We start from the raw sequence: 18,831 nt of genomic DNA, 5'->3' as shown, positions 1-18,831 counted from the left end.
ATAGAAATACAACACACCAAAACTTAAGGATGAATCAAAAGCAGTTCTAAGAGGTAAGTTTATAGGGGTAAACATCTGCATTACAAAAAAAGGAAAGAAAGATATCAAGTAAAAAACTTTTTACCACAAGGAACTACAAAAGAAGAAAATGCTAAGCCCAAAGTTAGTACAAATAAAGAAATAGCAAAGATCAGAGTGGAAATAAAGACCATAAAAATAATAAAAAGATCAATGATGATAAGAAATGGGTTTTTTTGAAAAGGTAAAGAAAATTGACAAAACTTTAGCTAGACTAAGTATTTTTTCTACAAAAAGAAATACTCAAAGGTCAGAAATGAAAGAGTAGACATTAAAATGATACTATAGAGATTCAAAGATTATGAGATACAATGAATAATTATAAGCCAAAAAATTGTATAACCTAGAAAAAATGGATAAATTCCTAGAAACATATCAACTACAAAGACTGAATTGTAAAGAAATAGAAAATCTAAGTAGACCAATAATGATAATATTGAATCAGTAACCAAAAACAACCCATCAAAGAAAAGTCCACACCTAGATGGTTTCACTGGTGAATTCTACCAAACATTTAAAGAATAATTAATGCCAGTCTTTCTCAAACACTTCCCAAAAATTGAAGAGAAAGACATTCTCTCAAGCTCATTTTACAAGGTTAGCATTACCCTCATACCAAAGGACAGTACAAGAAAAGAAAATTATGACCCTGAGAAATAATATCCCTGAAGAAAATTGAAGCAAAAATTCTCAACAAAATTCCAGCAAAACAAACTCAACAGTACACTGAAAGGATAATATTCTGTGACCAATTGGGATTTATCCATAAGGTGCAAAGATGGATCTACATACATCAATCATTGTATGTAATACACCACATTAACAAAATGAGGTAAAAATCACATGATCACCTCAATAAATTCAGAAGAGACATTTGACAAATTTAACATCTTTTCATGATAAAAACTCTCCATAGGTATGGAAGGAACATATCTCAACATAATAAAGGTCATTTATGACAAGCGCACAGGTGAAAGATTGAAAGGTTTTCAGCTAAGATCAGGAAAAGGTGCCCATTCTCATCATTACTATTCAACTTAGTACTGGAAATTTTAGAGCAATTAAGCAATAAAAAGAAATAAAAGGCATCCAAATCAGAAAAAGTGAAGTTTGTAAATGATATGATATTATATAGAGAAAATCCTAAAGATTCTACCATAAAAGTGTTAGGACTGATAAGTGAAGGCAGTAAAGCCGAAGGATACAAAATCAATATACAGAAATGAATTGCATTTCTATGCACTAAAAATGAAATATCTGATAGAAATAAGGAAAACAGTCTCATTCACAGTAACATCAAAACAAATAAGTATTCAGAATACTTTATTCAAAATAAATTATTTATTCTTAATAAATTTAAACAAGGTTGATAATAATCTAAGCATAACAACGATAACATTTTGACGAAAGAAATTGAAGAAGCACAAATAAATGGGATGATACCCTAGGTTTGTGGATTGGAAGTTAATGTTTTTAAAATGTTTATACTATCCGGGGCACCTGGGTGGCTCAGTTGGTTGGGCGACTGACGTCAGCTCAGGTCATGATCTCACAGTTTATGAGTGCGAGCCCCAGGTCAGGCTCTGTGCTGACAGCTCAGAGCCTGGAGCCTATTTCAGATTCTGTTTCTACCCCTGTCTCTACCCCTCCCCTGCTCATAATCTGTGTCTCTCTGTCTCTCAATAATAAATAAACATTAAAAAAATTTTAATGTTTATACTATTCCAAAAAGTCATCTATAGATTCAATGCAATCTCTATTAATACTTCAATGGAATTTTTCTGAAAATAGAGAAAACTATCTTATAATTTGTTTGGAACCACAAAAGACCCTGAAGAGCCAAAACAATCCTGAGAGAGAGCAAGCTAGAGGCATTACACTTCTTTATTTCAAACTATATTACAAAGCTATAATAATCAAAACAGGATAGTACTGACATAAAAACAGACCATATACCAAAGGAACAGAATCAAGAGCCTGGATAAATCTTCATATATATTAATATTTGACAGGGAGATAAGAATACTTAATGGGAAATAATAGTGTCTTAAGTGAATGATGTTGGAAAATTGGTTATCAATATGCAAGAACAAAAAAACATATTTTATATCATTAACAAAAATTAATTTGAAATAGATTAAAGATTTATGTGGGATCTGAAACCTCAATACTCCTAGAAGAAAACAGGTAAAAAGCTCCTTGACATATACGTTGGCAATGATATTTTTGACATTACACCAATAGCACAAGCAACAAAAACAAAAGCAGGTGGAACATCAAACTAAAATTTCTGCTCAGCAAAAGGAACCATCAACAAAATGAAAAGGCAACCTACAGAATATGAGAAAATATTTGAAACCATCTATCTGATAATAATTTAAAACCCAAAGTATGTAAGGAACTCTTACAACTCAGTAGCAAAAAAAGGAGTAGGAGGGACGGGGGGAGGAGAAGGAAAAACCCTAAAACTAAACAATGCTATTATAAATGGTGAGAGGATGTAAATAGACATTTTTCAAAGAAGACATACAAAGAAGCCATAAAAAAGTGCTTGACATCACTAATCAAGGAAATGCAAATCAAAGCTACAATGAAATATCATTTCACACCCATTAGAATGGTTATCAGCAACAAGATAAATGATAAAAAAATGTTGGTGAACATATAGGGAAATGGTAACATTTGCACATTGTTGGTGGGATTGTAAATTGGTGCAACTACTATGGAAAACAGTATAGATGTTCCTTCTAAGATTGGCATGTGGAAAAGCCCAATGTACAAGCAATTTTGAAGTCTCTGTTTGCATTTGTTAGCTTTTGTTCCATTTACTAAAGTTATATAGCCAAGATCAGAGTTTTATGAGAGGATATGAATACCAGTAGTCAAGAACACATCAAGGCCATTATTGAAACCAATCCACCATAGTATGTCCTCTGATTGCAAATATTCTTGATACCCCTCCCATACAAAATACGTGTGCTCTTCCCAAAACCCCACAAATTTGTATTAAAATTTTGCACTAGGGCCAAAGATCACTTTTTTTTATCTATAATCATTTTCAGAGGCAGCTCCTCTGATGTGACTCCCTGCAAAACACACACACACACACACACACACACACACACACTTACACACAAATACAGTAACAATACAGGGATAGGCCCTTCAGTAGCCAGTCCTCTACAAAAAGGTGGCTCCCCCCCAAAAAAAACAAACATGCACATAGCAGTCAATGATCCATACAGCATACAGTTATGTTGCCTTTTCCATCATTCAATTATACTATATTTTAATTATATTGTAATTTTCTCAATAAAAATATGCATGCAAAAAAGAAGAGAACCAGGGTATTGGGAGATCCTAGGATGAAATGCAGACTGGAACATATGGAACATACAAGTATATGACAATTGATGTCACCATCATGATAGCATAACATGTCCCTTCTTTCGTGCCCCCATTCTCAACGACAAAAATTTGGCACCCATTCATGAACAAAAGTACAACTGAAGTTAACAAAAGTACAACTGAAGTTATGGGACCCAGCATCATACACCAAGGGACCTGGAAAAGCCTTGCCCACCTGTGCATCAGGTAATAGGCAGACAAACCTCCATTTTGGCTGTGGACTCTGAGGTAGCTCATGAATGGTTCCAACCCCTCTTGGCCACAGTCAGGGAGCATCTGAAGAACACCAACTTGACCAGTCACCCACAGACAAGAGAGCTTTGTGGAAGTCCTGGTTTCTAGATAAGAAATTCCATTACTTTGTTGGAGCAAAAAATAAGATTTTGGACACATTGGATTGGATAAGAAGAATAGTTTGACTCTGCCTGCATCACATGTCCCCTAACGTGGTACAGCTAAGGCCAAGTGAGACTTTCTCATTCCATGATTTCTCCCACTGTGAGGGAAGGGAGAATAGGTTAGTTGTGCAGGACACAAAGCATCCAGCATACTAAGTTATGGGGTGAGAGGAGATCAGGAGAGTGGCAGATACGATTCTCAGAAAGCATTAAAGTGATATAGTTATGCTGTCTTGTGGATTCCCATCAGGAAATCCACCCATGAGATGCTGGGAAAGCCTCACTTGCAGATCCCCCCAACTAGTTGCAGGCATCCCCAGTAACAACCTTATCTCACCCACATCTCCCCCAACTCTGCAGCCAACTCCCTGTGCATGCTCCTGAGAGTGCTTTGTTGAACAGCTAGGAGCACTTGCAGAAAACAAGCCAGGTTCTGTGGGCTAGAGAAAAACTACAACTTGAGCTGTAGGGAAACAACTTGACCTTAGGGAAAACAAAAGGGAAACTCAACTGTCAGCGCTTGGCCTGGTCTGTTGCAAGATCCAGAGAAAATATACAAGTTTAGGAATTCTGCCACAGGAGGGAGAGAGAAGTATGGAGCGGGGTTGTGCAGTCAAGATGGGAGAAAGTCTCTGGATTTCTAGCAGAGCTGATGAAAGGCAGTCCTTCCCTGAAGGCAGTTAGTAATGGAGAAGGTGACTACTACTTCAAATGTAAGACAGCAACACAAAACTCCAAGGTATATGAAAAATCAAGGAAACACGATACCACCAAAGGATTACAATAATCTTCCACTACCAAACCCAAAGACACAGAGATCTAAAATTTACCATATAAAGAATTCAAAATAGTGGTTTTATTATATAAATATATATGGGAAATAAATTATATATAACAATATAATTATATATTATTTGTATATAAAATATAATGTTCATAATAGAATTGAATATCTGTAATGGAATACTATTCAGCTATAAAAAAGGAAATCCTGCCATTTTCAGCAACATGGATGGACCTTGAAGGAATTATGTTAAAGTGAAACAAGTCACACAGAGAAAGACATACAATATGATCTCATTTATATGTGGAATCTAAAAAAAAAAAAAGCTGAACTCATGGAAACAGAGAATAGAATGGTGGTTACCAGAGGCTATATGTTGGGGAAATGAGGAGATGTTGGTCAAAGAGTACAAACTTCCAAGTTAGAAGATGAATAAGTTCTGGATATTTAATGCACATCATGTACAAAACAGATGAACATAAAGGAAGGGAAGCAAAAGTAATATAAAAACAGGTAGGGGGACAAAACATAAAAGACTCTTAAATATAGAGAACAGAGGGTTGCTGGAGGGGTTGTGGGAGGAGGGATAGGCTAAATGGGTAAGGGGCATCAAGGAATCTACTCCTGAAATCATTGTTGCACTGTATGCTAACTTGGATGTAAATTAAACAATAAAATAAAATAAAATAAAATAAAATAAAATAAAATAAAATAAATAAGTAAATAAATAAATAAAGCACATCTTGATGATTATAGTTAACAATACTGTATTCTATGCTTGAAAGTTGCTAGAAGAGTAAGTGTTAAATGTTTTCACTACAAAAAGATATGGTAATTATGTGATGTAATAGAGGAATTAGCTAATGCTATGGTAGTAATCATTTTGCAATAGATAACTGTGTCAAACCAACACATTGTACACCTTCAACTTATGCTATATTATATGTCAAACATATCTCAATAAAGCTTGAAAAAAACAATAAATGCATGACATAACCTTACTGAGAGAAGTAGAGAAAAATGAGTGCTCAAAGGAACTGGAAAAGAGTGCTTTGAGTGGATACTGTAAGGCTAAAGACACAAACAACTGCATAAATACTGTACTCTAGTTGGTAAATTTGTTTCTCAGAGAGGTACAGGTTAGCAACTATATAAAAAAAACCACTTGAATGAGGCACAAATTGCATATCAGAAAATCTATCCCATCTTAATTGTATGAGTCAAGGATTTTAGTAGATTTATCTAGGTATGCAGTCACCATCTTAATTCAGTTTTAGAACATTTTTGCCATTCCCACAGGATCCCTAATGATAGTTAAGTTAGTTTTCACTCCCTGTCCCAGGCAAACCACTAATCTGCTTTTGGTGCCTATGAATTTGCCTTTTCTGGACATTTCATAGGAATGGAATCAAAGAACACATGGTGTTTTGTATGTAGCTTCTTTCAGTGAGCATGATTTTGAAGTTCACCCGTATAGTAACATGCATCATTTTTATTGCTGAATAGTATTCCTTTCTATGGCTGTAGCACATTTTTTCCCTTAGCATTATTGCCACTTTTATTTTATTTTATTTTATTTTTAATTTTTTTTAACGTTTATTTATTTTTGAGACAGCGAGAGACAGAGCATGAACGGGGGAGGGTCAGAGAGAGGGAGACACAGAATCTGAAACAGGCTCCAGGCTCCGAGCTGTCAGCACAGAGCCTGACGCGGGGCTCGAACTCACGGACCGCGAGATCATGACCTGAGCTGAAGTCAGATGCTTAACTGACCGAGCCACCCAGGCACCCCTTATTGCCACTTTTAATGACAATTTGAAAAAGTAAAATTAGGATTATTACATCTCACCTCTGTATCTCAAACTTTAAAAAAAATTTTTTTATGTTTATTTTTGAGACAAAGAGAGACAGTATATGAGCAGGGGAGGGGCAGAGATAGAGACACAGAATCCTTATCAGGCTCCAAGCTCTGGGCTGTCAGCACAGAGCCCAATGCAGGACTCAAACCCATGAACCATGAGATCATGACCTGAGCCAAAGTCAGATGCTTAACTGACTGAGGCACCCAGGCGTCCCTGTATCTCAAACTTTTAATTATTATTTCTGAAAGAGATATTTGAAAGGTTAAGAGAAACATTGAGATGAAACATATACTTAATTTTCAAAGCCTTAAACAAATAATTGAGTTAAATTTGGTTCCTAGTGATACAAATGAAATACTGTAGCATTGTTCTCCAAGTACACTGAAGTGTAGCACATATTCTTTATCCATTCTTAGGCTGATGGACATTTAGGTTCATTTCACTTTTTGGCTATAATGAATGTTGCTCTCAATATTCCTATGTTGGTCTTTGTGAAGACGTAAGTTTTCATTTCTCTTAGGTGGATATCTAGGAGTAGAGTTGCCATGTTGTATGGTAAATTTATGTTTAACTATTTTTTAATGTCAAACTTTTCTAAAGTGGCTGTACAATTTTACCTACAGACAAGCAAGGTATGAATGAATTTATTTCTTCATAGTCTTTCCATCATTTGGCTATTGTCCATCCTTTTGATTATAGACATTCTGTTGGATGTGAAATGGCATTTATTGTGGTTTTCATTTACATTTTCCTGAAAAATTATTTTGGGAATCTTTTCATGTATTTAGTACCCATTTGTATATGTTTTTGGTGAAATGTCTTTTAAAACTTTTTAATTTTTGCCCATTTGTAAAGTTTAATCTTTTAAGTTCTTAAAATGTTAAGAGTTCTTTATATATTCTGGATGCAACTTCTTTACTTGATACATAATATGAAATTATTTTCTTTTAGTCTGCAGCTTGTCTTAACTTTCTTTATTACATATATATATGTAATACATATATATATATACATATATATGTATATATATATATACACACACACATGTATACACATGTATATATACATATACACATGTATATGTATATATATACATATATATGTAATACATGTAATACATGTATATATATATATACATGTATATGTATTATATATATATATGTGATTACTTTGAGAGAGAGAGAGAACATGAATGGGGGAAAGGTGTAAAGGGAAAGAGAGAGAATCTTAAGCAGGCTCCATACTCAGCACAGAACCTGACGTGTGGCTCAATCCCACAACCCTGGGATCATGGCCTGGGCCAAAATCAAGAGTCAGGCACTCAACCGACTGAGCCACCAAGACATCTCTCATTTTAACTTTTTAAAAAAGGTTTTATTTATTTTTGATAGAGAGAGACAGAGCATGAGCAGGGCAGGGGCAGAGAGAGGGTGAGACACAGAATCCAAAGCAGGATCCAGGCTCTGAGCTGACAGCACAGAGCCTGATATGGAGCTTGAACTCAAGAACCATGAGATCATGACCTGAGCTGAAGTCAGACCCTTAATCCACTGAGCCACCCAGGCACCCCCCTCATCTTAACTTTCTTAATGGCAGTCAAAAGTTTTAAATTTTTATGAGGCCCAATGTATTAAATTTTCTTTTATGAATCATGCTTTTAAACTTGTATTTAAAAAACATTGTCTAGGGGCGCCTGGGTGGCACAGTCGGTTAAGCGTCCGACTTCAGCCAGGTCACGATCTCGCGGTTCGTGAGTTCGAGCCCCGCGTCAGGCTCTGGGCTGATGGCTCGGAGCCTGGAGCCTGTTTCCGATGCTGTGTCTCCCTCTCTCTCTGCCCCTCCCCCGTTCATGCTCTGTCTCTCTCTGTCCCAAAAATAAATAAAAAATGTTGAAAAAAAATTAAAAAAAAATTGTCTAATTAAAATCTCAAGATTTTCTATTTTTCTAAGACATTTATAGTATAACTATAACATTCAGGGATGTAATTTACTTTGAGTCAATTTTTATATATAATGAGAAGTTACTACCTAGTGTCATTTTGTATCAGCCTGAAGTATTCTCTTTAGCATTTCTTCTAAGACATTTTTGCTAATATAATAACAAATATTGTTAGTTTTTTTTTTTAATCTAGGAATGTTTTCGTTGTATCTTGAATAATAATTTTGCTGGGTATTAAATTCTTGGTTGTGAATTTTTGTTTTCAGTACTTGTTTTTTAACATTTATTTCAGAAAGAGAGAGACAGAGCACAAGCAGGGAAGGGGCAGACAGAGAGGGAGACACATATTCTGAAACAGGCTCCAGCCTCTGAACTGTCAGCACAGAGCCTGACACAAGGCTCAAACCCGCAAATTGTAAGATCATGAGCTGAGCCCATACTCAGCTTGGCCCGTGCCACCCAGGCGCCCCTTGTAGCACTTTTAATATGTCATTCCACTGAGTTCTGTCCTCCATTGTTTGTGATAGAAAGTCAGATGTCGATCTACTTAATAGTTTTATTGATATATAAGCCACATACCATTCATTTCACTCATGTACAGTGTGTAAATCAATGGCTTTTAGTACATTCACAGAGTTGTGCTTCCATTACCATGTTCAATTTTAGAACATTTTCATTATGTGGAAAAGAAATATTCATACTCCAAGTCATCACCCACCAATCTAATTTTTGTCTCTATAAAATTTCCCTACACTGGCCATTTCAAAGAAATGGAATTTATATAGATGGTTTTTTGTGACTTGTTTTTTTTATAACTTAGCTCTGATCTCTAAAACTATCCTTCTTGGGGCGCCTGGGTGGCTCAGTCGGTTGAGCGCCCGACTTCAGCTCAGGTCACGGTCTCAGGGACCGTGAGTTCGAGCCCCGCGTGGGGCTCTGGGCTGATGGCTCAGAGCCTGGAGCCTGCTTCCGGTTCTGTGTCTCCCTCTCTCTCTGCCCCTCCCCCGTTCATGCTCTGTCTCTCTCTGTCTCAAAAATAAATAAACGTTAAAAAAAATAAAAAAAAAAAATAAAACTATCCTTCTTAATGTATATTTCTTTACTAATTAATCATCTCAAAAATTTAGTTATTTCAATTTTATTGGCAAGTGTATCAAAATTAGTTACAAATGTAATCTGTTAATATATTTTCTAATATTTCTAGAAAGATCTGAGTACATTTCACCCCATGTGAATAAACCTCCAAAAGCATATCACAGAACATCTAGGGCTGGGTCAACCATTTATAAAACCATCCAGTTTCCTTCACTAAATAAAGAACCTTCAGGTAATTTTAATTCTTAGTATACAATGTGATTTTTTTAAATTAGTAAAGCATTAATTATATGGAAATAACCAGATTGTACCAGTCTTAGTCATATAACCAGCTTAGCAAAACATAAGTGAAAGTAAACACTGATTAAGCTCATCTAACATATATGCATTTTTATATATCTCTTCCTTCCCTGTCACCACTAAATTGGAGTTCCATTTTTTTCAACCTTCTTTTCTTGCTCACTATTATAGATTCTGCAGATGGCTGAGATAAATGCATCTTATAATCCTCCTTTTTATATTTATACATTTTCCTTTTGTCCAACCCCAGGCAGGATCTGCAACAGAGAAACTCAACATGAGGGTAAATTGGAAGGAAAATAAACATTATTTTTACTTTTCCCTTTTCCTTCATTACTATCTCCCCAGCCAATATCTAGGAATTAATTTATAGATGCCATTTCTTATTATTGCTCCAGAGGCATTATATAATCATCATCTTAGTATATTTCCTATAGATACTGAGTTTAAAGGTTTTTTTTTTTTAAATGTAGACTATTTTTATTTGGTCTATTATATTTTTCTAAAGTCCCAAGTAATTATACATACTACCAATACTTTGGCCAGTTTTTCTTTCTCACTGTGCATCTTTATCTCAACATTTATCCATTGGCTACTTTTTACCATTCTATGGGTATGTAATTCAGAGATAAAATAAATTTGACTATTAAGTAAGGCATGATTAGCCAAACAAGAATTCTGTAAATTCAGAAAAATTAATTATAATATGCTTTTTAGATTCAGATAAGCTCTCCTCTTCTTAACTGCCAGACAATGAGATCAGTAGTTTTATAGTATATGTACATTTTAGACAAATGTAATTTATTTTAGATTCACCTGCTACTTCATATAACCTACAATACTGCTTTCCATTTATTAGCTCCTACTTTACCAACAATTTGGGTTTTCTCTCCTAAGCTAAAGCTTTCCCTTTGATAGAGGCATTAATTATAAGCAGTTATATTGCCTAAAGAAACAAGAAAGAGAAAGAGAATAGCAACTAACAAATAGTCTGAATAATTCACTATCTAAATTTCTATTCCATAATTAGAGAAAAAAAATAGTAGTCTTCTTTTATGGATAGAATAGAAATGATTCTATTATAAATGTTTTTATTTTCTATCAAACTATCAAGGCTTTTAATCTAAAAATAATAACAGATAAACATTTTTAGAGCAAACACCTGCCTTAAGGAAATTAAAAAATTAAAAATGTTTTATTTCTTTGTACAACATATATTGTAGAAACTCAATGCATTAACTTAGTAAATTTTTCCCACTAACTTTGAGAAAATACCATCTAAATACCCCACATTCTGTTTATTTTAGTGTATTTTTCTTGAAATGAGCAACCTGATACTATTTCCTTATACATAGTTTTGTTTTTAACTGTTGAAAGTATGTATCTTAATAACAGTATTTGTAAACGTCTGTTTCCATTAACACTAGATCTTTCACTGTAGTAATATAAAACTTTTTAATAAAGATATACTGTTTTGTATAGAGATAAAAACTTCATATGAGAATTTATCAATTTAATTGTTTAAGTATTTTTTACTGTCATACTGAAAAAAACTCTTCTAGCATTTTTTAAAAAGTTTATTTATTTTAAAAGAGAGAGAGTGTGCATGCATCCATGCGAGTTGGGGAGGAGCAGAGAGAGAGAGAGAGAGAGAGAAAATCCCAAGCAGGCTCCACACTCTCAGCTCAGAGTCTGATGCGGGGTTCAGACTCACAGACAGTGAGAGCATGACTTGAGCTGAAATCACGAGTTGGATGCTAAACCAGTTGAACCACCCAGGTGCCCCTCTTCCTCTGGCATTTCTGTATACAATATTTCTAATATTTCTTTTCTTGATTTGTACTCTTACTGTTTTTTGTTTTGTTTTGTTTTTAAGTATTTATTTATTTATTTATTTTGAGAGAGAGAGAGCATGAGTGGGGTAGGGGCAGAGGGAAAGGGAGAGAGAATCTCAAGCAGGCTCCATACTGCCAGTGTGAAGCCTGAAGTGGGGCTTGAACTTACCAACCTTGAGATCATGACATGATTGGAAATCAAGAGTTAGCCACTTAACTGACTGAGCCACCCAAGAGCCCTGGTTTTGATCAAATACCCAGCAAGGAAAAACCAGAGAGAAAATATTTGTGTTAGGAAAGCTGCTTTAAATTATTTTTAAAATTTAAGGAAGCTGTGTTTTAGAAGTGGATTAAGATTTATTTTAAATTTTTAAAAGTTGAAATCAGATCATTTATAAGATAATTTAGTAATATTATTTTCATCTTCTAGGGCATCCAAAAAATTCTATCTTAAACAAAAAAAAGTTGAACTTACAAATACTCTGCTTGCTGTGATGTCTACAACTAAAAAACCTATCTATGAAGGTAAAAAAAAAAAAAAAACAACACTGCTTTACAAGGACAAATGAAATAAAACTTTGTATTATGTTTCCATTGTTTTTATTTACCAATCACCTTAAACCAATGGACCCCCTTCTCCAGAAAAACAAATGTTATGAACCAAGTATATTTTTCTAAACCTTTCTTCAAACGTGTGTTTGACATACAAACACACACACACACACACAATCTATATATATATATGATATATATATATATCATATATATATATGAGTTTGCTGGTTCTATACATAATAGAATCATTTGTATAGATCCTTCTTGCTTCCAATCCAGATAAACTGATAATATATATCTCTTTTATATCTCATACCTTTAAGTTGCTACATGATATTCTATAATGTGAATGTGCTATACTTTATTCAACCATTCTTCTACTAAATGACATTTAGATTCTTCTCAAATCGGGTTTTTTACTACTATAGGCAATGGTACAATAAATATCACTGTACATATTTATCTATGTTATGGTGATTGTATTTCTATAAAAGAGAGCATGTAAACATGTATTACATTAAAGATATACATGTTTTTTATTTTAATATATGTTTCCAAATTACTTTTCAAATAATAATAATTAATAATTCTGATAGCAATTTCATGAATGACTTATTTCTCAGTATGTTAATCAGCCCTAGACTTTTCATACATTGGAAAACTTAATACTGTTAAGCTATCAATACTATGTAAAGTAATCTACAGTTTGAGTGTGATACGTATCAAAAATACCAGCAATGTATCTTTTTTAAGGAAATAGAAAAATCCATCCTAAAATTCATATGGAATTTTAGAGATCCTAAACAGTCAAAATGATCTTGAAAAAAACAAAGTTGGAGAACACACAATTCATTATTTTGAAACTCACTACAAAGCGACAGTAGTCAAAACAGTATGGTACTGACATAAAGACAAACATACAAACTAAGGCAATAGAATAGAGGACCCAGAAATAAACCATCACATTTATGGTCAAATGGCTTTGACAAGGAGACCAAGACCATTTAATGGGAAAAGGAGAATTGTAAAACATATGGTGTTGAAGAAACTGGATGTCCACATGCAAAAGAGTGAAATTAGATCCCTACCTTATGCCTTACCTTACAGCTTAAAATAGATCAAAGACCTAAAACTGAGTGCTAAACTATAAAACTCTTGGAAGAAAACGTAGGGTGAAATCGTAAAGACATTGTATTTGACAATAACTTCTTGGGTATGACACCAAAGGCACAGTCAAACAAAGAAAAAATGGACAGGTTTTATCACAATTTTAAAATTATTCATCAAAAGACAAGGCTAATAAAGTAAAAAGGAAACCCACAGAATGGGAGAAAAATATTTGCAAATCATATGTCTGAATAGCAGTTAACAACCAGAATATACAGAGAACTCTTAAGCTCAACAATGAAAACAAAAAATTTGATATAACAGTGAGCAGAGGACTTTGATAGACATTTCTCCCAAGAAGATATAAAATAGCCAATAGACACATGAAAATATGGTAAATATCACTATTCATCAAGGAAATGCAAATCAAAACCACAATGAGATATCACTTTACATCCAGAAAGGTAGCTATTATGAAGGGAAAAAGAGGAAAAAAGAAAAATATTGGTGAGGATGTGGAGAAATAGGGACTCTTATGCATTACTGTTGGAAATGTGAAATGATGTAACTGCTATGTAAAGCAGTATGGTGGTTCCTCAAAATATTAAATATGGCATTACCATATGATTCAATGATTCCATTCCAGATATATACCCAAAAGAATGAAAGCAAGGACACGAAATGATCTTTGTTTATAGCAGCATCATTCATGATAGGTAAAAGAAGACTTTCAAACGTCCAACAGTGGTTAATGGACTAAAAAAAAAATGTGGCATATGTGTGCAATGGAATATTATTCAGCCTGAAAGAGGAAAGAAAACCTGATACAGCATGGTTTAGCATATAACATGGATGAATATGAAAGAAATTATACTAAGTGGAATAAACCAAACACAAAAGGACAAACACTGTATGATTGCACTTACATGAAGTATCTTAACATGGTCAAATACATAGAGATAGTGAGTATAATGATGGTTTCCAGGAGCTGGAGGAAATGGGAATGGAGAATTATTTTTTAATGGGTAGAGTTTCAGTTTTATAAAATGAAAAATTTCTGAAGATGGATAGTGGTGATGGCAGCACAGTGTGAATATACTTAATGCCACTGAAGTATATACTTAAAAATGGTTTAAAGGGTAAATTATATATTATGTAGATTTTACTGCAATTTTTAAAATAAATAATTAAAAAATAAAAATAAATGCATACTAAAAATGTTTTAAATTATGGTTATTTACATTTAATGAGAACTAAGCATATTTTAATATTGTTATTATTAGATATTTTAATTTTCTCCAAGAATCACCTACTTATTATATTACTGGTAGTTGCTTTTGTTATTGCAGAAATTTTTTTGTGTAATAGGATTTAATATTTTTAAAATTTTCTCTCAATTCAAATTTACAGAGAAATTGAAGGACTTCCAGAAGGAATTCTCATATAGCCTATACCCAGATTCATCAATTGTTTATATTCTGTATTTTTGTCTTATCATTTTCTCTATGTTCATATATATATGATATAGATAGAGTAGATAGATATAAATGTGTGTCTATCACAAACATATTATTTTCTCTGAAATGTATAAAGGTAACTTGGAAGAAAGCGACCATATTCTCATCTCCATACCTTCAAATCTAAGCACACAATAAACACTATAAAAATAAATGAAAATTAAATATCAATGTAGTGATTAGTTAACTCACCACACTCAGGGTCAGGGAGGAAACACTGACCACAGGAAGCAAGGAGAGCCTCTGCAGACAACTGGCCTAAAGGATAGAGCAGCCAGAACACAGAGCACATGCAGCACACACCAGAGATATCCCTCTGAAGTGTCAGGCCCTGGGCACTACATGACCTCTTCATAAGGCCATTACTTTCAGGAGCAGAAGACATGACTGGCTTTTCTAACACAGAGAAGAAGGCAGAGGCCTTGACAATGCAAAGATGGAGGAATTTATCACAAATGAAGGAAAAAGGTAAAGCTACAGCCAGATATCTAAGTGAAACAGATATAAGTAACACGCCTGATGGAGAATGCAAAACAGCAATCATAAGGATACTCACTGAGCTTTAGAAAAGAAAAGAAGACACCAGTTTAGACCTTTACCGCAGAGATTGAAGAGTTAAAATGGAATCAGAGATGAAGAATACTATGAATGAGATTAGAAACAGGCTTGATGCGATTTTGGCAAGGAAAAGGGCAGAAGATGGCAGTGTAGGAGGACGCTGGCTTTACCCCGCGTCCTGCTGATCACTTAGATTCCACCTACACCTACCTAAAAAACCCAGAAAACCACCAGAAGACTAGCAGAACGGAGTCTCCGGAGCCAAGCGCAGACGAGAGGCCCACGGAAGAGAGTAGGAAGGGCGGAGAAGTGGTGCACGATACACAGACTGGCGGGAGGGAGCCGGGGAGGAGGGGCAGCCTGCCGGCCAAGCAGAGCCCCCACTTCTGGCTTGCAAAAGCGGAGGGGCCAGAGGGAGTGTGTTCCGACAGCAAGCGGGACTTAACATCTGGGAGGTTATATGTTAACAGGTCTGCTCAGAAAGTGGGAAGGCTGCAGGACAAAGGGAGGGAGAGTTGCTTAACCCCCGGAGGACAGAGCTCAGTTTGTTGGGAAACAAAGGCACTCGCCAGCGCCATCCCCCTCGCCCATCCCCCAGCCAAAATCCCAAAGGGAACCAGTTCCTGCCAGGGAACTTGCTTGCTCCCGGCAAACACCCAACGCTGTGCTTCTGTGGAGCGACCCCTCCAGCAGCGGGTCTGACTCCCTTCCGCTACCACAGGGCCCCGCCTGAAGTGGATCACCTAAGGAGAAGCGATCTAAGACTGCCCCTCCTGCCCCCATGCCCCTTGCCTACCCGCCCCAGCTAATACGCCAGATACCCAGCACAAGCCTGGCACTGTACAAGTAGCCCAGACGGGCCACACCACCACACAGTGAATCCCGCCCCTAGGAGAGGGGAAGAGAAGGCACACACCAGTCTGACTGTGGCCCTAGCAGTGGGCTGGTGGCAGACATCAGGTCTGAATGCGGCCCCACCCACCAACTCCAGTTATACACCACAGCACAGGGGAAGTGCCCAGCAGGTCCTCACCACTCCAGGGACTATCCAAAATGACCAAACGGAAGAATTCCCCTCAAAATAATCTCCAGAAAATAACAACAGCTAATGAACTGATCAAAAAAGATTTAAATAATATAACAGAAAGTGAATTTAGAATAATAGTCATAAAATTAATCGCTGGGCTTGAAAAAAGTTTAGAGGACAGCAGAGATCTATTGCTACAGAGATCAAGGGACTAAGGAATAGTCATGAGGAGCTGAAAACGCTTTAAACGAGCTGCAAAATAAAATGGAAACGACCAAGGCTCAGAATGAAGAGGCAGAGGAGAGAATAGGGGAACTAGAAGATAAAATTATGGAAAAAGAGGAAGCTGAGAAAAAGAGAGATAAAAAAATCCAGGAGTATGAGGGGAAAATTAGAGAACTAAGTGATACACTAAAAAGAAATAATATACGCATAATTGGTATCCCAGAGGAGGAAGAGAGAGGGAAAGGTGCTGAAGGGGTACTTGAAGAAATTATAGCTGAGCACTTCCCTGAACTGGGGAAGGAAAAAGGCATTGAAATCCAAGAGGCACAGAGAACTCCCTTCAGACGGAACTTGAATCGATCTTCTGCACGACATATCATAGTGAAACTGGCAAAATACAAGGATAAAGAGAAAATTCTGAAAGCAGCAAGGGATAAACGTGCTCTAACATATAAAGGGAGACCTATAAGACTCGTGAATCATCTCTCTTTTGAAACTTGGCAGGCCAGAAAGGATTGGCAGGAGATCTTCAACGTTTGAATAGAAAAAATATGCAGCCGAGAATCCTTTATCCAGCAAGTCTGTCATTTAGAATAGAAGGAGAGAGAAAGGTCTTCCGAAACAAAAACTGAAGGAATTTGTCACCACTAAACCAGCCCTACAAGAGATCCTAAGGGGGATCCTGTGAGACAAAGTACCAGAGACATCGCTACAAGCATGAAACCTACAGACATCACAATGACTCTAAACCCGTATCTTTCTATAATAACACTGAATGTAAATGGATTAAATGCACCAACCAAAAGACATAGGGTATCAGAATGGATAAAAAAACAAGACCCATCTATTTGCTGTCTACAAGAGACTCATTTTAGACCTGAGGACACCTTTAGATTGAGAGTGAGGGGATGGAGAACTATTTATCATGCTAATGGAAGCCAAAAGAAAGCTGGAGTAGCCATACTTATATCAGAAAAACTGGACTTTAAATTAAAGGCTGTAACAAGATGAAGAAGGGCATTATATAATAATTACAGGGTCTATCCATCAGGAAGAGCTAACAATTATAAATGTCTATGCGCTGAATACGGGAGCCCCCAAATATATAAAACAATTACTCACAAACATAAGCAACCTTATTGATAAGAATGTGGTAATTGCAGGGGACTTTAACACTCCCCTTACAGAAATGGATAGATCATCTAGACACACAGTCAATAAAGAAACAAGGGCCCTGAATGAGACATTGGATCAGATGGACTTGACAGATATATTCAGAACTCTGCATCCCAGGCAACAGAATATACTTTCTTCTCGAGGGCACATGGAACATTCTCCAAGATAGATCATATACTGGGTCACAAAACAGCCCTTCAAAAGTTTACAAGAATGGAAATCATACCATGCATACTTTCAGACCACAATGCTATGAACCTTGAAATCAACCACAAGAAAAAGTCTGGAAAACCTCCAAAAGCATGGAGGTTAAAGAACACCCTACTAACGAATGAGTGGGTCAACCAGGCAATTCGAGAAGAAATTAAAAAATATATGGAAACAAACGAAAATGAAAATACAACAATCCAAACGCTTTGGGATGCAGCGAAGGCAGTCCTGAGAGGAAAATACATTGCAATCCTATCTCAAGAAACAAGAAAAATCCTTGGGGCGCCTGGGTGGCGCAGTCGGTTAAGCGTCCGACTTCAGCCAGGTCACGATCTCGGGGTCCGGGAGTTCGAGCCCCGCGTCGGGCTCTGGGCTGATGGCTCAGAGCCTGGAGCCTGTTTCCGATTCTGTGTCTCCCTCTCTCTCTGCCCCTCCCCCGTTCGTGCTCTGTCTCTCTCTGTCCCAAAAATAAATAAATGTTGAAAAAAAAATTAAACAAAAAAAAAAAGAAACAAGAAAAATCCCAAATACAAAATCTAACAGCACACCTAAAGGAAATAGAAGCAGAACAGCAAAGGCAGCCTAAATCCAGCAGAAGAAGAGACATAATAAAGATCAGAGCAGAAATAAACAATATAGAATCTAAAAAAACTGTAGAGCAGATCAACAAAACCAAGAGTTGGTTTTTTGAAAAAATCAACAAAATTGACAAACCTCCAGCCAGGCTTCTCAAAAAGAAAAGGGAGATGACCCAAAT

General features: G+C 35.9%; 1 protein-coding gene across 3 annotated transcripts in view; it reads left to right on the top strand.

Annotated features, from left to right (window-relative positions):
* Nucleotides 1-12,287, top strand: part of LOC121014632 (coiled-coil domain-containing protein 7-like) — an 85,355-nt gene extending 73,068 nt beyond the window's left edge. For 2 of the 3 annotated variants that reach the window (XM_040451027.1, XM_040451026.1), the window contains 2 exons: nt 9,674-9,796; nt 12,130-12,287. In XM_040451027.1, coding sequence (XP_040306961.1) covers nt 9,674-9,796; nt 12,130-12,194 — 188 coding nt within the window. In that variant the 3' untranslated portion in view covers nt 12,195-12,287. The remainder of the gene's footprint in view (nt 1-9,673; nt 9,797-12,129) is intronic. The other variant, XM_040451028.1, reaches the window with a different exon arrangement.
* Nucleotides 12,288-18,831: the final 6,544 nt, after the last annotated feature.

Source organism: Herpailurus yagouaroundi, unplaced genomic scaffold (genome assembly GCF_014898765.1).
Source record: "Herpailurus yagouaroundi ecotype Mexico unplaced genomic scaffold, PumYag 203, whole genome shotgun sequence".
Classification (NCBI taxonomy): domain Eukaryota; kingdom Metazoa; phylum Chordata; class Mammalia; order Carnivora; family Felidae; genus Herpailurus; species Herpailurus yagouaroundi.
This window is presented reverse-complemented; position numbering and strand designations above follow the sequence as displayed.